General features: G+C 49.4%; 1 protein-coding gene and 1 long non-coding RNA gene across 6 annotated transcripts in view; both read left to right on the top strand.

Moving 5' to 3' along the window:
* The first annotated feature begins 5273 nt into the window (after nt 1–5273).
* The window catches only part of RAPGEF1 (Rap guanine nucleotide exchange factor 1), a 162577-nt gene continuing 142096 nt past the window's right edge, over nt 5274–25754 (top strand). For 2 of the 4 annotated variants that reach the window (XM_019033771.4, XM_055351390.2), the window contains exon 1: nt 5274–5531. In XM_019033771.4, coding sequence (XP_018889316.2) covers nt 5471–5531 — 61 coding nt within the window. In that variant the 5' untranslated portion in view covers nt 5274–5470. The remainder of the gene's footprint in view (nt 5532–25754) is intronic. The other 2 variants (XM_019033774.4, XM_055351392.2) reach the window with 2 other exon arrangements.
* On the top strand, nt 5540–25429 carry LOC134756916 (uncharacterized). Of its 2 annotated transcripts, none has more exons than XR_010130383.1 (2): nt 5540–7918; nt 23612–25429. It is a non-coding gene; the product is annotated as an uncharacterized lncRNA (long non-coding RNA). The 2 variants fall into 2 exon arrangements; XR_010130382.1 differs by lacking the exon at nt 5540–7918 and adding an exon at nt 19297–22964.

Genomic DNA, 25754 nt, shown 5'->3' with positions numbered 1-25754 from the left:
GGCGACTGAACAAAGGGGGTGAACACGGAAATAAAAGGCAAGAGACAAAAGAGTATATTTGGAAGAAGGGGTCAGGGGGCACCTTGCCTCTAGTGGACAAGGGCTCTGAGCTTTACACAGCCCTCTGTATTTATTAGGCAAAAGAGGTAGTGAGAACTGGGGTGGAAGAAGGGGTCAGCTGCTCGGCCCAGAGTAGGCTTGTAAGACTGCATTCCTCGAACAACAGGCTCTAGATGTCGCAGTAGATAGCCTTGGCTCCAGGGAGCGATTGCCTCCAGCAAACCTTCTGTCTGCAGGAGCAGTCGTGAGCTTGTTCACATCTTGCATTCATGATAAACAGTTTGCTGTTTGATCATATAGACTCCAGTGGAATGCTGAGTTGGTCACGCGTCCCTCAGGCCTTCAGCTCCCTGCATAACCCCACCCACCTGGCCAGACCCAATTGGGCCAGGGGTGGACCACTGACCCCAGCTGGGCCAATCAGCTCCTCTCTCCTGGAACTTGGGTTTGGATTGAGCATCCTTAGCGGGTCTGGTCTCATGGCTGAGCTGGGGGAGGAAGTGGCCTCAGGATGTGCGGGAAAGTGAGTGATTGTTACGTGCAGTTCAGTTGCTGGGGAGGTATTGAATTTCCTGCCCTTTGGTTCTACCTATGAGACATTCTTTTTTTTTCCAATAAATTCCCCTTTGCCAACATTAAGTAGGTATCTACAACATGTGACCAAACAAACACTCTCTTATCTAGACCCCGCCCTCCCAGGATTCGTGTAAGGATTGAGGCAGTGACTGAGCAGTGCCCAGCCACAGGCAGCCCTCAGGAAGCATCAGCCCTCATTCCCATGACTTCTGTTAGTAATGGTTTCACCTCCTCCTCTGATCTACAATGGTGATGTAATGAAGCAATACTCTCTGTCCACGGGGAACGGACAGTGGTGTCTGGGAGTTCAGGCAGGTGCATGCTAACAGATCCCACCAATCCAAGCTGAGGTGGACCCCTGGCCACCAGCCTCACTCTGGCTGTTTTCTACCCGAGTCTCGTGGAGTTCCTGTTGTCTGAATAGCTGAGTGTTGTCTGCAAATGCAAGAAGAGGATGTGGCGCTTTTGCAAGGGGCCCCATCTAAAATAGTCTCTGTGAGCAGGCTCAGAGCCACCTAACTATTTCTTCCATCTTCCACCATGGAGTCTGGAGAGCTGCTAGGGTAGAGTGGTCACCTGGCTCACCCCATCCTTCCCTGGAATGTTGGCAGAAGGCCTGACAGCACCCATCCGAGTGTTGACTGAGCCCCTTCCCTCTGCTGGAGTTGGTGCTGCCGCAGTACAAGAGCCCGGCATGACCCCTTGTATTAATAGGGCTTTATTTCCTGTTATCTTACAATTTATTTTGTTTTCAGACACAGGTCTCACTCTATTGCCCAGGCTGGAGTGCAGTAGCTATTCATAGGTGTGATCACAGAACCCTACAGGCTTGAACTCCTAGGCTCAAGTGATTCTCTTGCTTCAGCTTCCTGAGATGCTAGGCTGTTCCACAGCCTCTGCTCCCAAGCTTTCTCACAATTGGCACAATTCCTAGGCTGGCCAAGTCACATATTCTACCCCATTCCTGCAGTCATTGGCCTGGGGATAGACGTGTGACTCAAACTGAGCTAATTAGACTCTGCCATGGGGCTCTCTTTGAAACAATGAGGAAAGAGATTCTCTTTGTCCATTGGGGTTGTTAAGCAGGCAGGTGACAGGCCCAGGACTGCTGGTGCCCAGCTTCACCCTTTGCTACCTTGTAGAGAAAGATGACCTGAGAAGGGAACCAACATAGAGGACCAATGGCCTTGTTCCAGAGCCTGGGTTAGCTGCATTTGGACCTAATTGTATACCTGGTTTACTAATTATGACCTTCAAATAATGCCCTTCTTGCTGTAAGCAAAAGCAGAGCTAGGTTTCTGAGAGTGAAATCAAGTTTCCTAACCAGTACAGGAGGATGGCCCTGTTGGGGCGTGTCAGGGAAGCATTCTCCATAGAAGTGACAGTGAAACTAAGAAGCAAAAGATGACTGGGACCAGCCACATGGAGAGGAGGGGAGGGAACATTCTAGACAGCAGGAGCAGCTCATGAGAAGGTTCCAAGTCAGCAAGAACTGGGCTTTGGGAATCCGTTTGCTTCATTACCTTGTGTGTGTTCTACTATAGTTATAAACATCTTTGATGAATAGTCTTTATTAAATAAGTTCTGTGACCCTGATTTATCATAATGTCCATTTGCAAAGTACTTTGTTGTTCGCAAATCTCTTGTCATTGGATATGTCATAATTTATTAAATATATTTGTGTTCTCACAAACCCCTGACTGCACCTAGTATCCATGCAGTCTAGTTTTCTACTTTTCAACCAGGATTTTGGATTTAAAATATCGGCTCTTCTCAGCTCAGAAGCCTAGAAGGGTTGGGGGCACCATTGAGAGTGTTTTGGAGTTGGGCCTGGGACCAGGGGCCAGTTTTGCCTGGTAAGGCATCTGCCAAGAGGGCTGAACAGGGCCACCCTGGATCAGAGCATCCATTCATCAGCTGGAAGAGGGAAATGAATTTGTCAATCTTTGGATTTGCCTTTGACCTCTAGAGGGCTGCAACTGATGAAATGATGATGGGAAATTTGGCTGCCATCTATGACCAGCTCCTTTTTTTTTTTTTTTTAAAGACGGAGTCTCGCTCTGTCACCCAGGCTGGAGTGTAGTGGCGCGATCTTGGCTCCCTGCAACCTCTGCCTCCCAGGTTCAAGTGATTCTCGTGCCTCAGCCTCCTGAGTAGCTGGCACTACCAGCATGCACCACCACGCCTGGCTATTTTTTGTATTTTTAGTAGAGATGGGGTTTCACCATGTTGGCCAGGCTGGTCTCGAACTCCTGAACTCAGGTGATCTACCCGCCTCGGCCTCCCAAAGTGCTGGGATTACAGGTGTGAGCCACCACACCCGGCCTGACTAGCTCTTAGTTGTGGAATCGGTGACCCTTTAGACTGTCCAGGGAGATGGGAATAAGAATCTCTCACAACATTAACAGTTTTTTCCTCCTCCCTGCACCTCCCCCAAATCCTGTCCCCATCACTAGGTTATTTAATTTACTTATTTTGGGGGAAACAGGAGGGAAAACTAGCCCAGGTGGTGCGTGCTACTTCTTTGTATTCCATCTTGGACCAACAACAGGAAGCAGGCAGCAGAATTGCCCCACATTGGAACATCACTTGCGTTACTAATTTGTTGTTATTTACTACTTGTATTATAGGATTTAACTTTGACTTCCCAGCTAAGTTGTGAACTCTTTGGAGGGAAGCACCAATTGTGCCCACTTTTGTAGGGCCCACAGCACCCGAAATAGTGCTTAGACTTAGCAGATCCTTTGATTCTTAAATGACTTTTTTTTCCTTTTTTTTTTTTAGCCAGGGTCTTCCTCTGTCACTCAGGCTGGAGTGCAGTGGTGCAATCATGACTCCCTGAAACCTCTGCCTCCAGGGCTCAAGTGATTCTCCTTCATCAGCTTCTCAAGTAACTGGGGCTACAGGCAGGTGCCACCGTGCCTGGCTAATTTTTGTATTTTTAGTAGAGACGGAGTTTCACACATTGCCCAGGCTGGTCTCAAACCCCTGGGCTCAAGTCATCCACCCACCTCAGCCTCCCAAAGTGCTGTGATTACAGCCGTGAGCCACTGTGCCCAACCATGACTCTTTTTTTTTTTTTTTGAGACGGAGTCTCGCTCTGACGCCACCAGGCTGGAGTGCAGTGGCATGATCTCAGCTCACTGCAACCTGGGTTCAAGAGCTTCTCCTGCCTCAGCCTCCCAAGTAGCTGGGATTAGAGGCGTGTGCCACCATGCCCACCTAATTTTTGTATTTTTAGTAGAGATGGGGTTTCACCATGTTGGCCAGGATGGTCTCTATCTCTTGACCTCATGATCCACCTGCCTCGGCCTCCCAAAGTGCTGGGATTACAGGTGTGAGCCACCGTGCCCGGCCACGACTTTTAATGAACTCATTTCCACACTAGAAAAGTTCCACAGCTGAGCCCCAGGGTGCCCTTCTGGGTGTCAAATAAGCAGGGTAGGCAGGGTGTGCTGTGTCCCTGAGGGAGTTGGGCCCAGGCCAGCATGGAGGCTCCAGGCCTCAGGGGACATTTAGGCCTGAGTAGGGCCAACCCCAGCCCGGGACAGGTGGCTCTCGCTGGCAGGGTGACTGAGTCCCACATGGGGGGCTGGGGTGGAGAATGAATCCTCTGCCTTGGCATGGACCTTGGGCCAGCAGAGGGCTTTCATGCCAGAGTGGACTCATTCCCCGGCTGGAGCCTCTGGGCTGACAGGAGGTGCTATGAGGCCACTCCCGGGCCCTGGTGTGGGGTCTCCAATTAAGAAGGGGGTGCGGGCAGGGTGCAGTGGCTCACACCTGTAATCCCAGCACTTTGGGAGGCCAAGGTGGGTGGATCATGAGGTCAGAAGATCGAGACCAGCCTGGCCAATATGGCGAAACCCCGTTTCTACTAAAAATACAAAAATTAGCTGGGCATGGTGGCATGTGCCTGTAATCCCAGCTACTCAGGAGGCTAAGGCAGGAGAATTGCTTGAACCCGGGAGGCAGAGGTTGCAGTGAGTCGAGATCGCGCCACTGCTCTCCAGCCTGGCGACAAAGCGAGACTCGGTCTCAAAAACAAAAAACAAAACAAAAAAAGGGGGTGCTGCATCTCTGGTTTGGGGGAGGTCAGGACAGGCTCCCAGCCAGCAGAGCTTGTTGAGTCCTGGTGAGAGTGAGTTCTAGGCCCTGGTGTGGAGCGTCTGGCCCACAGGGGATGCTGGGTCCGGGATGATGCTAGGGTGGGGTGGGCGTCAGTTCCACATCCTGGGGTGGAAACTCTGACCCAGGAGGGTTCTCTGTGTCTCTGGTGAGGGGGCAGGCCAGGCTCTTGGGCAACCGAGGACCCTGGGTTGGAGCTGTCAGTCCCAGGTCTGGAGCTGGTGACTCTGGTCCCACAGCAGAGGAATGCGGAGTCCCAGGCGGGGTCGGCCCCACACCCCAGGCCCCAGGCCCCGGCGTGGGGACTCCGGCTCGGCAGGGGGCGCTGCGTCTCGCGCGTCGCGCGGGAGGCTCGGGCGGCTCCGGGCCCACAGGGGGCGCTGTGGCGGCGCGGCGGGCGCCCGGCAGGTGGCGCTGTGGCCGTGGCCGCGGCCGAGGCCCGGCAGGCGGGCGGGCGGGCGGCGTCGCTGCGCTGCGGCCGGCTCGCGGGCCGGGGGAGCGGCGGCGGGCGCGCGGGAGGCGGAGCGGCGGCGGCGGGCGCGGCGGGAGCGGCTGGGCCCGGGCGGGCTGGAGCGCGGTCGCCGAGCGCAGGGCCGCGGCCGCGCGGAGCCCGCCATGCCGGCGCGGGTCTGAGGCGTGGCGAGCCAGGGCCGAGGCGAGCGGCGGGCGCGCCGCCCCTGTCGCCCCGCGGCGGCCCGGCCCGGGCCCGATGAGCGGCGGCCTCGGCCTCCGGCGCAGCCCGGAAATGTCCGGCAAGATCGAGAAAGCAGGTGAGGCGCGGGCGTGGGGCGGCTCCCTCCGGCCGGGCCCGGCCCGGGGGCTCCGCCGCTCCCCGGGCCGAGCGCGGGTCGCCCGGGATGTGCGGGCCTGCGTGCGCCGGGGCGGGGTGAAGCCACCGAGGCCTCGCCGGGGCGTCTGGCAGCTTCTCCTCCAGGCCCATTGCCTGCCGGGCGCGGGGGGAAGCGGCCGCTGCGGGGGCGCCAGGGGCCGGGCCGGGCGGGGCCCCTGCAACCCGGGGCCGGGCGCGCTAGCCGCTCCGCGGTCCCCGGGAACTTCCGAAAATGGCTCGAGCCCCAGGCAGGGGAAGAACAGCCCGGGCCGCGTGCTGCTGCGGCTGCAGCGCTCGGTGCCCGGCCTGGGCTCGGCGCTAGGAAGGTGAACCCAGCTGAGCTGTAAAATGTGTCATTTCTAACGAGCTTCGAGTTTAAATTTAACGAGAAGCGTCCACTTCGGTTGCTTCAAAGGAAGCAGGCTGGATGAGTGGGGGCATTTTGAGGAGGTAGTGAAGTTTCCCCTCCCCACCCCGATCAAGCTCAGCTCTGCAAGGAGGGCAGGTGGGGGACCGGTGGGTTGGAGTAGATGGTAAATCTTGATGCGGACCTCGTCTCTTTGTGTGTTCCTAGAAATCTGGGGGAGTTACCTTCCGAGTCCCTGGGTTTGCCTGTCCTGGAAATAGAGTCTCCAAAGGTTCAATGACTGTCGAGCCTGTGGGGCCCCAGGCTTTATTAGCCTGCAGCACCTTGCCGGGCAAATGCGAATTCTTGAGTCTAAGGTGAAGTGGGCGGGTGCTCCTGGGCTCCTGTACTGGGAGCATGCCCTGTGGTCATAACCCAGGTACCAGGTTAGCTTGGCGGCTGAATGAGGGAAAGCAGATTTTTAGGGAGCTGCAAAGGAGGTCTGTGGCTTTGATTGTGGAAGTTGCTTATGTTTCCTGGGTTGAATCTGGGATACTTCTGTGGGGTGCACCCCTGCAGCGGACCCACAAGGCAATATGACTTTTGCAGGCTGTGGTTGAAGCACAGAAGGACATTTTTGTAGGCTTTATTGAGGGTTTACTATATATCTAACTCTTAGCACCTAAAATGCATTGCTTCTTAAATTTTTGAAGCTAGTCTGTGAGAAAGAATATGGTCCCAGTTTTACAGGCTCAGAGAGGTTCAGTGAGTTCCGGCTGTCCAGCCAGCAAGAGGGCGGCAGGCCCCTAGTATATTCATTCCTGGCCCTCTGACCGGAAGCCAGGGTGCTTTTCTCAGGGGCAGGGCGCTTGGGTTCAGGTGCCATTTCTCGAGTATTTTTCTCACTGAATTTGAGCCCCCACAGCCTTGCCGAGTGACCATGAGTCGCCATCCTGTACACCTGCTGCTCCAGAAATAACTTGGGTTCATCTGTGCAGCATTTCTCAGGAACTTCTTGTATAGTGTCTTGTCAGAATGGTACTGTTGGGAAACTTGGATAATTTATTTTAAAAAGAACATTCACCGAGTTCTTTTATAAGAACTTTATAATATATAAGATTATATTATATCATATCTTTATATCTAATATAAGATTATATTATGTTTTATATCTTTATAATATAAGAATATTCTATGTTCATTGTCAAAACTTGGAAATCACAGAAAAGTAAAATGAACCGGATTGGAAATCATCTGTCAGCCAGGTACAGTGGCTCACGCCTGTAATCCCTGCATTTTGGAAGGCCAAGGCAGGAGGATCACTTGAGCCCAGGAGTTTGAAACAAGCCTGGGCAAAATGGCGAGACCTCATTGCTACTTTAAAAAAAAATTTTATTTTATTTTTTTTTTTTGAGACGGAGTCTTGCTCTCTCGCCCAGGCTGGAGTGCAGTGGTGCGATCTCGGCTCACTGCAAGCTCCGCCTCCCGGGTTCACGCCATTCTCCTGCCTCAGCCTCCTGAGTAGCTGGGACTGCAGGCGCCTGCCACCACGCCTGGCTAATTTTTTTGTGTTTTTAGTAGAGACAGGGTTTCACCGTGTTAGCCAATATGGTCTCGATCTCCTGACCTCGTGATCCGCCCACCTCGGCCTCCCAAAGTGTTGGGATTACATGCGTGAGCCACCGCGCTGGGCCTCTTTTTTTTAAAAAAGGAAAAAGTTGCCTGTCATCCCATGAGCTGCTTTCCACAGCCCAAACCGCTGGGAATGAAATGACTCTTCATTTGAGTTCTCTGCTGTTTGGGAGAAAGACCTGAGGCCAGTTCATTTCAGCATAGTTTGTCCTTGGGCCTTTTCTGGGCACCGCCTTCTGCTAGGGGGTTGTAGATGAAAGTGCCTGCTCCCAGAGAAGCTTGTCTGACCTAGCACAGTTCCTAAGCTACCCAGGCTGCCAGACCGAGCGACCGTGCTGCCATGGACACAGGTGAGAGAGGGGTGTCATGATTGCGGGAATGAGGAAGACACTGGAGGGGACAGTGTTTGTGCTAGGCTCTGAAGAGAGGGCTGAGATATATACCTGGTGGAGACAGGGAGAAAGAGGAGAGAGGGGAAGGGGCTGACCAGGAGCTGCGGAAAGTGTGGGAGGAAGATGCATTTTGTGAGAAGCAGAAAAAGTAAGAGAGTTCTGAGATTGGCAAGACCAGGGTCAGGACCTCGCCTGCAGATTGGGGATTGCAGACGTGGAGCTGGCTGGAAGTCCAGCCTCCTTGCAGAAGGTCTTTTGCTGCAGTTCGTAGGAATCATGGTGAAAGATTACAACTGCCAAGGAAGACTGGGGCGCTCCTGGAGTGAGGATGACCTTTCCTGGTGGTCTCTGCTGGTTATTCTCAGTGAACTTCCCTTTGCATTTAGACGACATTTTGTTAGATTTCTGTTGGAGTTTTTTTAACGGACTTCCCACTATTCAGTCTCCAGAGGAGTATTTGATTCAGAGGAGAGGCCCTTAGGTGAAGTGGCGGCAGAGCCTGACACCAGGCAAACAATTGTTGTGATTGGAGTTTTGCTGTTTTGTTATCTCAAAGCAACAGAAATGTTGCTTAAATATGTTCATAATCTCCTCTCCCTGAAAGTAGAAGAACCAGCGTTTTTAGTTCTCAGTGCTTAAGGCATCCAGGGTTTTTTGGGTAAACAGGAAACCCCTTCACATCCCGCATAGTGTGCAGCTCTGGCCTGTTCCTCATCCCGCCCCCTTGCATTGCCTGATACCTCCTTGGTGTGCAGGACTCTCCTTAACCCCTGGGGGAGATCTTTTGAGTCATTGCTGCTCTTTGGGACATTTTCTTTCTCATGCAGCAGTGCCTGGCTGGGGCAGGGCCTTGAGGGGTTCATCCATACCTATGTATATCCTCAGAGAATACACAAGGTCATAGGCCTCACATTTGGGGGTCCCAAGTGCCATGGGGAATCAAGACAGTCTGGGCCAGAGGGTGGCACAGGGACAACTTGCTGGGCTGGTGGGGGCCTGTCAAGTGAGGCCTGGTGGAGAAAGGTTGAATTTGGAGGGCCAGGAACAAGCTGAGATGCAGGGGAGGCTTTCTAAACTCTACAGTGCTTCTAGAGATGACGAGGAGGGAGGGAGTAGAAGAGAGCCGGACAGATTAGGGAGCTCCCAGGGTAAGCTTGTGGGCAGGCCTGCAGAGGAGAAGAGGCTCTTCCCTAGGAGCTCAGAGGGACTTGTTCTGGAAGACTGATGGGAGATGTATGCAGCTGTTTAGAGGCTGCTTTGGAGAACAAATGAACATGGTTCTGGTTGTGCAAGCAGTTACTGTGGTTCTTTTTGCTCATATATCTTCCAATAAAGACATTGAGCGAGGAGAGTTGATGCCCTCATGTTTTTGGAGCTTAAGCGCAGACTGGCAGCTGCGGGCTGGATTCAGTCCACAGATATGTTGGGTTGGATCCGCACATGTTCTTGAGGAAAAAAACAAAAGAATTGATGGTCAATATTGAAAAATCAGGAAGTCACTCAAAAATCTCAAAAGCCTGGTTCCTGATTCCCTTGAAAAATGAGAATCTCTGGTAACTCTGAGCGCTTGTTCCTGCCTACAAGGCAGCTATGGGCGGGAGTCAGGTGGCGGCCACTCCCACAGAGCCCCCACCACTCCCACAGCCAGCCACACCTCCGACGGCCCACTTGGACTTTTGACATTTGCGTTTGCATCCCCTCCTCGGAGAAATGATTCACGTTTGTTTGTTTTTGTCTGGACTTTGAAACCTTTGCCCCATCCCTTCATTGACTCGTTACTCCATCCCTCATTCATCAGGGATTGAGCACCGGCTCCATCAGGCTCCGTACAAGGCTCTGGGGACTCAGTGGTGAACTCAGCAGATGTCGTGCTGCCTGCCCTGAATACAGGCATCCTCTGTGTGTCACAGGGTGAGCAGGAAGGTGGCAAGAGATCAGTCTTGTAGTGGGGAGGGATGGTCAGGAAACTCCTGTGCTCCTGTGACAAAATGGGACTTAAGGTGAGAGGCGGAGGATGGGTCCACTTAGCTGGGCACAGGCAGTGGGGTAGGGGACCAGTCTCCTGGGGTGGGAGCAGACCAAGGCCTCCTCAGCTGAAGGGAAGAAGGTCCTTGGACTGCATGCGTCAGTTTCAGTCACTCATTCCTTTCTTCCTTCCTTCAGTGGCTTCACTCATCGCCTGCCTCACGGAGCAACCTCCTGAGGGCCTGGAGTTGTTCTTGTTCTTGGGACACAGCAAAGATCCCGGCCTCCTGGGCCATACCTTCTAACTGGGCTGGCCATAAGTTAAGCAGTTTTGTATGTATGTTTTTAAAGTCCCTTTCCTTCCTCTCTGTGCTCCCAGCGAACCACAGGCTGGCTGGGAGTTTCATCATTTACCAGACCCTCCTGCCAGCGCTGTAGCTCCCGTCACCTTGGAGCAGTTCACTGGGCCTGCTAAAGTGGCCACAGGCTTGCCCAGCACGCTGCCTGAAGACGGAATAAATAGGTGTCTCACGCTCAGTGTGCTACGGTTTCAAATGTGTGAAGATGCTTTTATTGTAAATCGAAAAGAAATTTATAATGACTGCATTCATGGTCACATTTTTGTCATGATATATTTTCTCAGAACAGATACTAAGAGTACAGGCCCTATGATGTAGGGCTACTCATTTTTGTGGCCTGAGAAAGAGGTCCTCTTAGATTGGCAGTCATTGTATTTCGATCAATTTTAAACTCCTCAAATTTGTACTTCCTTTTTCCCCCATAGTTAGGAATTTTTGTCGTCAAAGTATACTCAGTCAAGCAATGAGACATTTTGATGGCACCTGCTCTGCCTCCTTTCGCTCACCCATTTTAACACTTACTGAGTGCCTCCTCGTTGGCAAACACCAAGTGATGCCTCGTGGCAGGGAGCCAGCAGGAACCTGTCCCTGGAGGCCACAGTCCAGGGGTAGAATCAGAACGATCTTGAACATTTCTGCGATTTCCTGTGGTTTTCAGAATGCATTTATAGATCACCTCATTTCATTTCATCCTCACAACAGCCCAGGGGGTGAGGGCAGGGCGGAGTATCCCTCTTTTGCCCCTCAGGGCAGCTAAGGCCCAGGGAAATTTGGTTGCTTGCCCAAGGTCATGCCCTAGAGAAGTGGAATGGGGAACCGGCCCCCTTTCTTGCCTTTACAGAGCACTGGTTAGAGCCTCCCTGGTTGCTGGGGACACAGCTTTCCGTCTTAATTCTTCAGGCTTCTAAATCTCTTTTCTGATCTTTGAAAAAAAAGATCTACCAGTGAAATTAAGGGAGGCTCACTACAGTCTTTAGACTGCGTCTGATACTCGTAATACTAATCACATTAACAGTGCTGTAGAGAGATAAGAAATAGCACTAATGCCAGCTAAGTGTGTTTTTAGAAAAATCAACCACAGCAACCCCAAATGTTTCCTGGTCTCCAGAGCAGCTGTTGGCAGACGCGGTTTGAATGGGATTCCTTGTAGCCAAGAGACCTTATAGGAGGTCTGTAGAGATGAGTCATGTGTGAGCTTGCAGAAAAATGTCTCCCAAAGTAGCCCGGATTGGAGATTGCCTTGAGTGCCAGGCTGGGTCTTATCTCAGGCCAGCTGAGCGTGTTCCCCATGGCCAGGATAAGATCACGCTCTGGAAAGAGGAGAGGCCTGACAACCCACCGCCTGCCCCACCCCGCGGCCGCCTCGCCGCCGGGACAGGTGTTCCTCTGACTCGTCACCCGTCTTGCCCCAAAGGCTGTTTTATGAGTAAATAAATAAAACCCACCGTTTGTGAATTATTAAGGGATCTGTCATCCAGCAGGCCAGTCATCTTAGTTTCTGGTCATCTGTTTGAGAACATCTGAGTTGTGTCCTTGGGTGATTCGTACCCTTTCCTGGGGCTTATTTTCCCCATCAGTGCCAGGAAGGAGTGGGACTCAAAAGGAGTGCTCCTCTGTTTGTGTTTTTAAGCTGTAGCCACTGCCCCCGCCAACCGCCACCCCCCCCCCCCCCGCCCCCCGCCCCCGGCCCTGGCTTTTTTAAATTTTAAGTTCTGGAATACATGCACTGAACGTTCAGGTTTGTTACATAGGTATACATGTGCCATGGCGGTTTGCTGCACCTATCAACCCGTCATCTAGGTTTGAAGCCCCGCATGCGTGACTGCAGGCCCTTTTTTATACATAAGAAGGCCATTAGGTAACCACTAATGGGGAAGCCTCTTTGAATGCAGTCCTTCCTGCTTAGCCGTGGCCGAGGCTCCTCCTTGGACCCTCCACCCCAAACACAATGTGAAAACCTACTTTCTCGATGCTCTCACAGCTGCCTCTACCAAAATCAACTTCCTCTTAAATTCCATGGAAATGCCCCAGATCAATGCTTGAATAGAATGATGTTTAACTCATTCAAAATCAAAGCCCCAGTTTCCTTTCTGCAAGTTAAAAAATCAACAAGTGAAATGTTAAACAGATGATTAGCTCCGGGAGGGAGTGTGTCTACCACTGTGGTGCCATTACGGTGCCTTGAATGCAATAGGTGCTCAGTAAATACTTACTAAAAGAATGAGTGAATTTAGTTAATATTATTATAGAATGAATTTCAGTTTCTGGTTCCAAGTCTCAAATTATCTTTAGACGTAGCTTATTGTGGTTTCAAATTGCCAATTAGGATGTTTCTTGGTACATTAGTAGGACCAATATCTGATCAGTGGTGTGCAGTTAGTTGGGGGTTCTGTCTTTTCCTGTAGTCCTCTGAACACTAATGATGAGGTTAGGATCGAATTCCCAGAACACTGTTGGGAGAACGCCAGGACACCGTGAAGGCTGAGCCGCCACTCGGTTCTGATGCCGCATCCATTGGTCAGTGCACGTTCTTTGAGCTTCCACTTGAGTGCACGTTCTTTGAGCTTCCACTTGAGTGCATGTTCTTTGAGCTTCCACTTGTAGTGACTGCCTGGTTCTTTGGGATGTGCAGGAGCAAAGCACTCTTAGGCAATGCTCGTTCTGCCCTGTGTTTACAAACCAAGGCCTGTGCCAGCTCTACTCAGCCTGACACCCATAATGAGCACCATCCCAGGAATCCCTGTCCCTACTTGTTATTATTATTATTTTTTTCAGTTGGCCTTTGAATGTGATTTAGGACTGGCTTCCTGCAGCATTACTCTCTTTTCCCAGGATGACTGTGCGGCGTGTGCTGTCTAGGGCTGGGGTGCAGGCTGTTGGTGTGCCTCTGGCACCCCCTTCCTTCTTTGTCAAGAGGCATGGGCAGTCTTTTCTTGCTACTTCCCCCTCCTCTGTGAGCTAAGGTACAGGGGGGAGGTTCATTTGAATTTATTAGAAATCTGCTGTCTGCTGGTCACAATTCCTTTCTCCCACTTTCTTCTCCCAGGCTGTAGTTTGAAAGACAGGTGACAATTCTCTGAACCCACGTCCCACCCTGCAGTCTGGACTGCTGCTTCCCGAAACACGACTCCTGTAACAGCTTAGACTTCTGTCCCCACAGTCCCTTAGCAGCAGCTTTCTCTTTGCTTCTCACTGGCTTGCCCGAACCACACAGTGACTTTACTGCATATTAAGTTTTGTGATCAGGCGATTCTGCAGTGCTTTTAAAGCGTAGAAATGGAGCACTGAGCACAGGATGCTGTGTGGTTTGCCCAGGGCTGGGTTCAGAGGGGCGGATTTCAGGCATTTGCTCTATAGCTTTTTAAAATTTGTGCCACTGATGTGGACCTGACAGATGCGATTCCCAGCCACACACTGTATTGTTAAAAACGGAGCAGGAGTGTGACACTGACAGTAACTGAGAGAAGGAAGGACATGGAATGAGAAGAGAGGACAGCTGACATCCAGTGGAATGTGACCGTGTTAAATAGTCACTTAGCTGACCCCAAACGAGCAAACAAACAAAACCCCTGGTTGGAAACAGTGGTTGTATTTATTTGCTGGTTATCACATGTCCCCATCCTCCTTCAAGTGATGGTTCTGAATAAATAGATGGATGATTGTTCATGAGTCATGGAATTGGCTACTCTCAACCCCTCCTTTCAATAATAAATACAAATAATAGTAGTAGCTGATGTTCATTAGGCACTTACCACGTGCTGTACCAGGCTCGCTTCTGTATATTTTACACTTGTGGTTGCATTTAATCCTTACAATAGGAGAAAGGTACTGTTAACTGTTCTCATCCTACGGAGGAGGAAACGAAGACACAGAGCTTTTCTTTGAGACCTGAAAGAGTTAACATTTGCACATAGTCATATACTGAGTTGGGGCAAAGTTAGGACTAAAGCCCATCTGACTATTCCCCATGCATCTATATTTTTATTGATTCTGATATTATTCTCTTGGCTGTGTGACTTGGGTGAAAATGAGCCTTCGTGTTTCCAGGGACCCCTCTGCCACAGAGGCAGCTGCTGCACTAACAGGACACCCCATCATCCTGAGGGTTCCTTCAGAAGACAGCTCTCCTCCTCACCTGCTGGAGCTCACAGGGGGCTGCGGAAGCCTTACTTCTGGCTGGGTGACCGTGGGCAAATTGCTTAATCTCCTGAGCCTCAGATGCTTTTGTTGTAATTTGGTAGGGTGGATAAACCCACCCCGGAGCCCTTTTTAATGCTGGTTCTTCTTCTTCTTCTTCTTCTTCTTCTTCTTTTTTTTTTTTTTGAGATGGAGTCTCACTCTGCTGTTGCCCAGGCTGGAGTGCAATGGGGTGATCTCGGCTCACTGCAACCTCCCCCTCCCAGGTTCAAGCAATTCTTCTGTGTCAGCCTCCCGAGTAGCTGGGATGACAGGCACCCGCCACCACGCCCAGCTAATTCTTGTATTTTTAGTAGAGATGGGGTTTCACCATGTTGACCAGGCTGGTCTCTTTGGCCAGGCTGGTCTTGAACTCCTGACCTTGTGATCTGCCGCCTCAGCCTCCCAAAGTGCTGGGATTACAGGCGTGAGCCACCGCCCGGCCCTAAGGCTGCTTCTTTGGGAGTCTAGACTGCAGTATGTGGGGTGGACTTATTGAGGCTTGTTTGGTTGATGATTTTTAATGGCAGTAAATGTTGGACAGCACTTAACTAATCATCAAAATAGCTTTTGAAACATTTTTGTACACATTAGTTTCTTTGTTGTTTGGGGCTTTGTTAATTTGTTTCTTTTTTTTTTTTTTTGAGAGGGAGTCTGGCTCTGTTGCCCAGGCTGGAGTGCAGTGATGCAGTCTCGACTCACTGCAAGCTCCACCTCCCGGGTTCACGCCATTCTCCTGCCTCAGCCTCCTGAGTAGCTGGGACTACAGGTGCCCACCACCTCGCCCGGCTAATTTTTTGTATTTTTAGTAGAGATGGGGTTTCACCATGTTAGCCAGGATGGTCTCGATCTCCTGACCTCGTGATCTGCCCGCCTCGGCCTCCCAAAGTGCTGGGATTACAGGCATGAGCCACTGCGCCCAGCCAATTTGTTTCTTATCATAAGGTGTGGAGTTGCCCAAGATTTTTCCCAGATGAGGATGATGGCAGCTCACATTTATTATTTCCTGTGTGCCGGGAACGATGCTAGGAGCTTTACCTTCAGATGTGTGTGTGTGATTTAATTAATTCTGTTCTTATAAAGAGTCAGCAATGGCAGGTATTGTGCCCATTTGACAGTTGAGGAAAGGGAGGCAGCAAGAGGGAAGTGACTTGCCAGGGGTGGGTTGTGTATTGCTGAGAACTGGAGTTTCACTTCTCTCCCCTTCCTGGAGTCTAGGGCTGACTTGCCGGCACCACCACTGCCTTGGGTTGGAATGTACTCTGGGGTTCCCCCGGGGCTTTCCAGCCTCTCTGTAGGACTGTTAAGGTGGCACTACATCTGCCTACAGATTTATGAAGAAGCCCCTGGTTTCTCCATTATTGAAGTGGCTTAAAAAGTACATTTGCTGAAAATATTGCATGAGAATCTGCTTTGGAGAAACCTTTCACAGATGGCACAACGGTAGGAAGTGGCCCTTACGAGTTAAAGTAGTTCCACCCACCCAACACTGGCTGTCACTGAGTGTCAAGCAGCCTGCCAGGGGAGGAGAGGGTACTGAGAGGGCTGAGGCGTCAGTGCCCTTGGGGAACTGACAGTCAGCCACCACCTGCGTTGTGTACAGGAGACTTTTGATCTTGGCTCTCACACCCTCATCCGTGTTAAGAGGCAGCATGAGCCTGAGCTGAGAGGTGGGAGACCTGCCTCATGGCCCCTGGGCCTACACTGATGCACTGGATCAGTGCCCCTTCCCAACCCTGTCTTTCCATCTGTGCAGTGAGCCAGTACAGAACAGTGTCTGAGAGCATGTGCTTCAGGTCCTCTAGCTGTGGCTTTAGATACCAGCCCTCCTGTGTCATTGTTGTGGGATCTTGGGCATGTCACTCTGTCTTGTCTAACTCTCAGTTTTTCCTTATCTGTAAAATGGAGAAAATCCTAACAGTACCTACCTTATGGTATTGAGGGAGAATTAAACGAGATGATGTACATAAAGCATTTAATCAGAGTCTGGACACATAAGAAGTGCTCGATAAACCTTAGCTTTTGTTCTTACTTCAGGTCGCCTTCTACTCTAAAGTGACCATTTCTTTAAAAATGGTAATCTGGTAACTAAAATTCAAACCTCAGCACTCACAGAGAAGGGGAGGTCCCTGACTATTGAGGTATTTCCTTTTAGGCTGGTTTGTTCTTTCTCTTTCTCTCTCTAAGAAAGCTGAAGTCCAGGGAGTAGGTTTTTACGATTAAGTAATAAACTTTTGAAGTGATCACTCATAGGAAGATTAGAGGGCAGTTCATTTCAGCTACACATATCCCAGTGCGTGCAGGCAGACCAGGAGGCCCTGATTTTAGTTTGAGTCTGTCTGGAAGGAATGGGCCTGTGCTTGCAGGCTGTGGTATATGTCAGAGCCACAGCAGGGCTGATACACCAACAGGTATATTTTTTGCCCTGTCTCAAGGGACACCTCCCCAGTTTCTCCTTGCGGGGTGACTTTCGGGGATTAATTAAATCATCTTCGTTCAGCTCTGGAGGTGAAATGATCACAGAGTGTTGCGTTTGTGACAGTTAAAAACCACAAGACATTCAAGGTCCTCGTGTACAAAGTAATTTACAAATTGCATTGAGCACTGCAAGAAGGGGGATTTCATACCCTTTATTTTTCTTTCTTGATTAACTTTCACAGTAAAGATAAATTCAGAAATGCTGTTTTGGTGTTCTGAGTCTTCCTTAACCCCTGCTCCACTGGGAATTTCGGGTATGTGAAAGTAAATGTGTGTAGTCTCCTTGCAAATTTGTCAGTGCAGCTAGCATGAAGCACAGTGCTATTTGCAGAGAGACCAAAGCCCAGTCAACCCTTTTCACTTTCTGTAATCATTTGGTCCTGGAGCTACAGAACCTCTCAATTAGCATAACCACACTAATTTGTGCTTCTGCCTCAGCTTGTCAAGAGTGCCTTGCAAATATTAATTCTCTGAGCTCATCAGAAGACCAAAGGCATAGATCAAAAGCATGCTTTTCTGCCTGGTCTGTCCTTGTTTTTTTCTGTTCATGAGGAGCTTTCTCTATTAATTACCCTAAATATGCAAGGTTGTAGAATGAAGTTTTTATATTTGACAAGTAAGAATTGGGCTAGGGACCTGGATTACAGGGACTCGGGCTAGGGACTGCCCGTGCTGCAGGGGTGCGGAGTTCCCTGGCCTCAGCTTGGCAGGAGAAATGCACGTACTGCTGAGGAAATTCTGTAGGCTAAGGTCATGGGGAGCGTGTGAGTCATGATCACCAGAAATGCCTGGACCTGTGGCATCTTTGGGCAATTAAGAGGGAACCAGCTTAGCACTGCCACAGACACACCATGTCCTCTGGGGCAAGCCAGGATTCCTTCCTGGGCCTCTGAACCCCACTCTATAATTTGAGGGCCTTGAACTGGAACAGAGGTTCCTGAGCTTTTTAAGATCATAGGTCTCCCAGGAGTCTGATGGAAACTCTGTGGACCTTGTCCCCAGGGAGAAAGGTTCATTATGTGTGGACATGTTTCTGCCAAGCCGTAAATTCCCACTGCTATATGATAAGTGAGAATTCGCAAATACCCGGGGTCTTGGAAAGATCAAATAGAATTTTTGTTGTCTGAAACAATCAGGACTTAGTTCAGTCAGATCTGAGCCCTAGTAACAGTAATTATGCATTCCCAGAATTTGGTAAGGATTTTGTGAAATGGGGCTTGTAAGCTGCTGGGCGGAATGCCTGCATGGATAAAAGGAGGAACCTTCCCCTTATGGGTGAGGTTTAAAAAAAAATTATGTATAGTAAAATTGATGTTTTGGGGATATACAGTTGTATTTTTTGCTTTTCATTTGTGATGGGGTCACACTGTCACCCAGGCTAGAGTGCAGTGGTACCATCGTGGCTCACAGCAGCCTCGACCTCCTGAGCTCAAGGAGTCTTTCGATTTCAGCCTCTTGAGTAGCTGGGACTACAGGTGCGTACCACCACACCCTTTTCATTTAAAAAAATTTTTTTTGTAGGGACAGGTTTCCCTATGTTTGCCAGGCTAGTGGGGTATAAAGTTTTGTGTGTTTTAACACGTGTAGATTTGCATAACCACTACCACATTCAGAATACAGGCCAATTCCATCACCCTGGGTGAAAAAGCCTTCTTGCCTCCCCTTTGCATCATACCCTTCTCCCACCCTGGCAGCATGGATCTGCTTCCTTTCTTTTTTTTTTTCTTGAGACGGAGTCTCGCTCTGTCCCCCAGGCTGGAGTGCAGCAGTGCCATCTCAGCTCACTGCAACCTCTGCCTCCTGGGCTCAGGTGATTCTCCTGCTTCAGCCTCCCAAGTAGCTGGGATTATAGGCATCCACCACCGCGTCCGGCTAATTTTTGTATTTTTAGTAGAGACGGGTTTCACCACGTTGGCCAGGATGGTCTCGAATGCGTGGCCTCAAGTGATCTGCCCGCCTCAGCCTCCCAAAGTGGTGAGATTACAGGTGTGAGCCACTGTGCCCGGCCAGCATTGATCTGTTTTTTATCTATACCTATAGATTTGCATTTTCCAGAATACCATGTAAGTACAACCATAAAGTGTGTAATCGGCCTTTTACTCTGTACTGACTTTGAGACTCGTCAAGTTGTCCTTTTTATCACTGGTTCATTCCTTTTTATTGCTGAGTAGTATTCTATTGCATTGATATAATAACTGCTTATCTGCGTGAGAATTTGACCTTGGCTGACTATCTGTCTGTTTGCTAGAAATAGACAAAGATGGCACAGGACCAACAAAAAACAACCCAATTTTGGCCGGGTGCAGTGGCTCACACCTGTAATCCCAGCACTTTGGGAGGCTGAGGCGGGTGAATCACAAGGTCAGGAGATTGAGACCATCCTGGCTAACACGGTGAAACCCCGTCTCTAATAAAAAATACAAAAAATTAGCTGGGCATGGTGGCACGCGCCTGTAGTCCCAGCTACTTGGGAGGCTGAGGCAGGAGAATGGCATGAACCCGGGAGGTGGAGCTTGCAGTGAGCCGAGATCACGTCACTGCACTCCAGCCTGGGTGACAGAGCAAGACTCCGTCTCAAAAAAAAAAAAAAACAAAAAACCAATTTTTAAATGGGCAAAGGACTTGAATAGGCATTTCTCCAAAGGAGATATACAAATGGCTAATAAACACGTCAAAATGTGCTCAACCTCACTGATCATTAGGGAAGTGCAAATCAAAACTACAGACACAGCTGGGTGCAGTGGTGCGTGCCTGTAGTCCCAGCTACTCAGAAGGCTGAAGTGGGAGGATTGCTTTAGCCCGCAAGGTCAAGACTGCAGTGAGCTCTGATAGCGCTGCTGCACTCTGGCCTGGGTGACAGAGTGAGACCCTGAAAAAGAAAATTAGCTGAGCATGGTGGTGTGCGCCTGTAGTCCCAGCTACTTAGGGACTAAGTAGGGGACTGAAGCAGGGGGATTGCTTGAGCCCAGGAGTTCTGGGCTGTAGTGCACCATGCCTACCTGGTGTCTGTACGAAGTTCAGCATCAATATGGTAACCTCTGGGACTACCACGTTGCTTAACGAGGGGTGAACTGGCACAGAGTAGAAGTGGAGCAGGTCAAAACTCCTGTGCTGATCAGCACTGGGATCACACCTGTGAACAGCCACTGCACTACAGCCTGGGCAAAATAGTGAGACCCCCATCTCATTCATTCATACATACATATATATACGTACATACATACATACCTAAGTACATACCTACCTACCACAGGGAGATACCAGCTCACACCCATGAGGATGGCTGTTTTCAAAAACACAGAAAATAGAGCTTGCAGATAGCTGAACAGGTAGCACAGCTGGGGAGGATGTGGAGGCTCCGTGCCCCTTCTCACAGGCCCTGCCCAGTGCAGCTCTTCATCTATGTCCTTTGTAATATCCTTTATGATAAATGGGTAAGCACAAGGCAGATGGAATTCACAGACTGTGGCTGCTGTTTTTAAACAGGGTTTGCCAATATCTGTGTGTCTCTTGGGAGGATGAGGCTGTCTTTCTGCAACAAGGGAGAACAGAATCACAAGATCTTTAGGGGGGACCTTGACATTTCCTGTGGCAGATTTCAGTATTGCTGGTCAGAACTCATTTCATCCATCAGAGTTGCTATAGGCTTTCTTTCTAAGTTCCTTAATCATCTTTAGCCTTCCTTGGATTTACCAGGCCGTGGATGCTGAAAATAACAATCCTGGTGTTTTAGGACAGGAGTGGACTTTTTTTTTCTGAGCTGGAATCTTGCTCAGTCGCCCAGGCTGGAGTGCAGTGGCGTGATCTCGGCTCACTGCAAGCTCCGCCTCCCGGGTTCACGCCATTCTTCTGCCTCAGCCTCCTGAGTAGCTGGGACTACAGGCGCCCACCACCACGCCCAGCTAATTTTTTGTATTTTTAGTAGACACAGGGTTTCACCGTGTTAGCCAGGATGGTCTCGATCTCCTGGCCTCGTGATCCACCCACCTCGGCCTCCCAAAGTGCTGGGATTACAGGCGTGGGCCACCGTGCCCGGCCGAGTGGACTTTTTTCCCATGAACCCTGTGGGCAGTCTGCTACTTCGTATGTGTATATGGCCTTCCTGAAAGCATGTCTGAAAATTGAATATCAAACCTGTATCTTAACAATACACTGTCAGCCGGACACTCACACAGTCCGATGAGTTACCTGAGTGAGGATGAAGATCTACAGCTTTGGCATGGCCACTCACCTCTGTCTTCTCTCGGTAGTAGTATTTTATGAAACCTGTGTTTTTCACTGGTATCAACTATTCCATTTTCTCATTTTCACTACTTTTTATAAAATATTAATGGCAAAATATAATAAAGCAGTCAAACTCTTTCCACAGCAGCAATCACTGCCACCACAACAAAAACACCCCACAGAAAATAAGTGTTGTGGAGGATGTGGGGGAATCTGAACACTTGTGCGCTGTTGGCAGGACTGTAAAATGGTGCAGCCACTGTGGAAAACAGTATGGCAGCTCGCCAAAAAACCAAAAATAGAACTACCACATGATCCAGCAAAGTATATACCTATGGGTGTGTACGCAAAAGAAGGGAAAGCAGGGACTCCAGGAGACCTTTGTGCACCATCTCTGTAGCAGCATCATTCACAACAGCCAAAAGATGGAAGTGACCCAGGTGTCCACTGATGGGTGAATGGATAAAGAAAACGTGGGCTGTTCATACATGGAATATTATTCAGCCTTAAAAAGGAAGGACATTCTGACATGTTCCAGTGTGGATGAACCTTGAGGACATTATGCTAAGTAAAATAAGCTAGTCACAAAAAGACAAGTACCATATGATTCCACTAGACCGTGAGGTGCCTACACTAGACAAAATTATAGCAACCGAAAGGCGCTGAGGTGGCTGCCAGGGGCTGGATGGAGGGAGGAATGGGGACTATTTCAGTTTTGCAAGGTAGAAAAGTTATGGAGATGGCTGCTGGTGGTGATGGCACATTATGAATGTTACTTATTACCACTGAAGTGGTAATAAGTGGTAATCACTTTAAAATGATTAAGATGGCAAATGTTATGTGTACTTTACCACAGTTTTTTCAATGTTTATATAATTACATAATTTAATCTTAAATATCTTTTTAAAATTTTTATTTATTTATTTATTTATTTATTTATTTATTTGAGACGGAGTCTTGCTCTGTCACCCAGGCTGAAGTGCAATGGTGTGATCTCGGCTCAGTGCAGCCTCTGTCTGCTGGGTTCAAGTGATTCTCCTGCCTCAGCATCCTGAGTAGCTGGGGCTACAGGCATGTACCACCACACCTGGCTAATTGTTATATTTTTAGTAGAGACAGGGTTTCACTATGTTGGCCAGGCTGGTCTCAAACTCCTGATGTCAAGTGATCTGCCAGCCTCAGCCTCCCAAAGTGCTGGGATTACAGGCGTGAGCCGCCATGCCTGCCCCCTGCCCCGTTGTTTTTGTTTGTTTGTTTGTTTGTTTTGTTTTTTAAATAGAGATAGGGTTTTGCTCTGTTATCCAGGCTGGAGTGCAGTGGTGTGATCATGGCTCACTGCAGCCTCAAACTCCTGGGCTCAAGGAATCCTCCCGCCTCAGCCTCCCAAAGTGTTGGGATTACAGGTGGGAGCCACCGCGCCCAGCCCATGAAGCTTTTAATCCAGGGCAGATCCTGCACCTCTGGATGGGGACCCAGTCATCTTGGACCTGGGCCTTTCAGCTGTACTGGGCCCCTGCTGTCCCCTGGCAAGCTCCCATTCCCATCAGGGGCCAATGGAAGTCCCTGGGAGCCTAAATGTCTAGTTGAGCTCTAGCCCCTGGTGGTGATATAGCTTGGTGCGTAGTTAGTGCTTGGCTCATGTCGGCTGTTAGTAAAGACTCTCAAGCTCTGCATTGGCTTCCCTCCGAGGGCTCTGCCTGGATCCATCAGCAGCACTTACTCTCTCTGAGTTGACAACACAGATGGCACTTACTCCAGAGCTGTTTGGCAGGATTCCAGGCTATCGCCACATTCTTGAGAAGGTATCACTGGCTTGGGGGAGGGGAAAAGAGAGGACGATCTAGGGAAAAGCAAGATCAAGGCCCTCTCCAAGAATTTTCCAGCCTGGCAGGCCCTGTTAGGTGGCATGGTACCGCTGTGTGAGTGGGAGCGCCACCTGGAGATGGCCACGATAGGGTCTCTGTTCCCACGAGTATCATTAACACGTCTCTCTATGAATCTGGGTGATAACCAATTACCTTGGGGGTTTTTTTTGACACTAAGACACCAACACATGTAAGACATGTAAGGCGTTATCGATTTAATGTTTCTCAGGAAACAAAGGAGAAAATACATTAGCAGGTGGATTATAAAACGCACCTTGATTTCAAAAGTGAAGCTGTGAAAAACTACAGTATCCAAGGGAGATTGATTTTTGGGACCCCCAGTGGATACCAAAATCCACAGATGCTCAAGTCCCTGATGCAAAATGGCATAGTACTTGCAGATAACCTATGTACATCCTCCCATATGCTTTAAATTATCTCTAGATTACTTACAATACCTAATACAGTGGAAATGCTATATAAATAGGTGCTATACCATCTTACTTAGGGAATATTGACAAGAAAAAAGTCTGTATGTGTTTCAGTTACAGACACAACCATCCTTTTTTTTTTTTTTCCCTGAGGTTGGTTGAATCCACAGATGCAGAACCCATGGCTACAGAGGGCCAACTGTCTATGACTTAGAATCAGGGAGATACAGTATAAGCCACTGACCCATCTTCGAGCTGAATTCTTCGGTGACTCTTCCATACAGTTGGTGGCAATAGATGCCTGGAACACCGCTAAAGAAGTCAGGTCTCCTGCCCTCGTGGAGCTTGCTGTGACTGGGTCCAAGTACACCCCTCCAAACGAGACTTCGCCTTAGACTGAAGGGTTGGACTCTGGATTTTTGCTTGTCAATGCACCTCTCTTCTAGCCTCTCAGTTAGATATCTGGACACCAGACGAAAATTACCCTGAGGATCACCGTGCTGACAGAGTGCGTGACAGATGGAGGGATGATCACACTTCCCGGCTTCTGCCTGCTGTCCTGGCATCATTATTAACAGAGTCCTCCCCACCCCCTTCGAAGTGTCCTGATATGGATCAGAAAACACTGAGGGAGTAATCATTGACATCTATCGCGTTCCACAAATTCGCAGTGGAGAGGGTCTGGGTTTGCAGTGAGAGAACTGCTTCAGGTCCACAGCCTGTTCTAATGCAGGTCAAGTCCATGGAGTCTGCGGGAGGGTCGGTGGGATTGTCTGGGGCTCCGTTCTCCCATGGGCATCTGCTACTTGGCATGTTCCATTCACTCCTAGAAGCATCAAAATCTGGGATGGTTTGGTTCATGAAACATAAACATGTACATATAACAACCAGAACACATTATCTTAAGGTAAAAATCACATCAAATCTCAAATTGTTATTCTTTGGAATGGATAAAAAGGATATTAGTATTTTTGTCAATTTAAGTTTTATAGAGAAAGTTGGAAAAATAATTATATAGGGACACTTGTCTTGGTTAACTTGGACAGAGATTTTTTTTTCTGTTGCTGTGGAAAAGGTACAGGCATAGGATTTTTCTAAGAAGTTTCATTTTTTATGCAAGTGATATACTGTGGGAGGAGGTTAAAGGAAACAGCCAGAAAGACAGGTAAGAAGCTTGATGTTTGTGACAAATTGATAACTTGCAGCCTGTGATGTTGGCAGGTGTTGCTGACAGGGTCATCTGGGGCCAGGTGGTCACTGTCCTGAGGACTTGCCGGATTCCCAGAATGCTGCCTGCCTGTTCGGTGGCTCTGAGACATCAGCACCTGGAGGTTTCTGGGCTCTGGCGCCTGGTTTCTGATTCAGTAGGTCTGTGGTTGGGCTGAGAATGAGCATCTCTAGCGAGTTCCCTGGGTGACACTGCTGGTAGAGGTGGGGGGTATCTTTGGAACCACCACTCAAAGTCTGGAGAGGAATTGGAAGGGTCATAGGGACTTACCTGTAAGATAAAAGGTTGCCCTTATAATAATAATGATGATGATGATGACGTAACAAAGAATTTCTGTGCAGTAATGCCAGGAGCTGTGCTATGTGTATTTAATCCTCTCAAAAGCACTGGAAGGAGGTGACAGTGGCCTCATTTTACAGATGAGAAAACTGAGGCCCAAGGCTGGGCACGGTGGCTCATGCCTGTAATCCCAGCACTTTGGGAGGCCAAGGTGGGCGGATCACCTGAGGTCAGGAGTTTGAGACCAGCCTGGCCGACATGATGAAACCCTGTCTCTACTAAAAATACAAAAATTAGCTGGGTGTGGTGGCCCATGCCTGTAGTCCCAGCTAATCGGGAGGCTCAGGCAGGAGAATCGCTTGAACCCGGAAGGGGGAGGTTGCAGTGAGCTGAGATTCGTGCCACTGTACTTCAGCCTGGGTGACAGAGTGAGACTTTTGTCTCAAAAAAAAGAAAGGAAAGAAGAAAATATAGTTGTGTGGGCAATAGTCAGATGAACTATTCCCCTAACTTTGCCCCAATTCGGTGTATGACTATGTACAAATCTTAACTCTTTCAGATCTCAAAGAAAAGCTCTGTGTCTTAGTTTCCTCCTCTGTAGAATGAGAACAGTAACGGTATCCTTCTCTTATCATGAGGATCTAATGCAACCACAAGAGTAAAATACACAGAAAGGAGCCTGGTACTGCATGGGCTAAGTGCCTAATGAACATCAGCTACTACTATCTCTCCGGGTGACAGAGCGAGACTCTGTCTCAAAAAAAAAAAAAAAAAAAAAAAAAAAAAGCC

The sequence above is a fragment of the Gorilla gorilla genome, chromosome 13 (assembly GCF_029281585.2).
Source record: "Gorilla gorilla gorilla isolate KB3781 chromosome 13, NHGRI_mGorGor1-v2.1_pri, whole genome shotgun sequence".
Taxonomy (NCBI): domain Eukaryota; kingdom Metazoa; phylum Chordata; class Mammalia; order Primates; family Hominidae; genus Gorilla; species Gorilla gorilla.
Note: the sequence above shows the minus strand (reverse complement) of the source record. Positions and strands in the feature narration are given on the sequence as shown.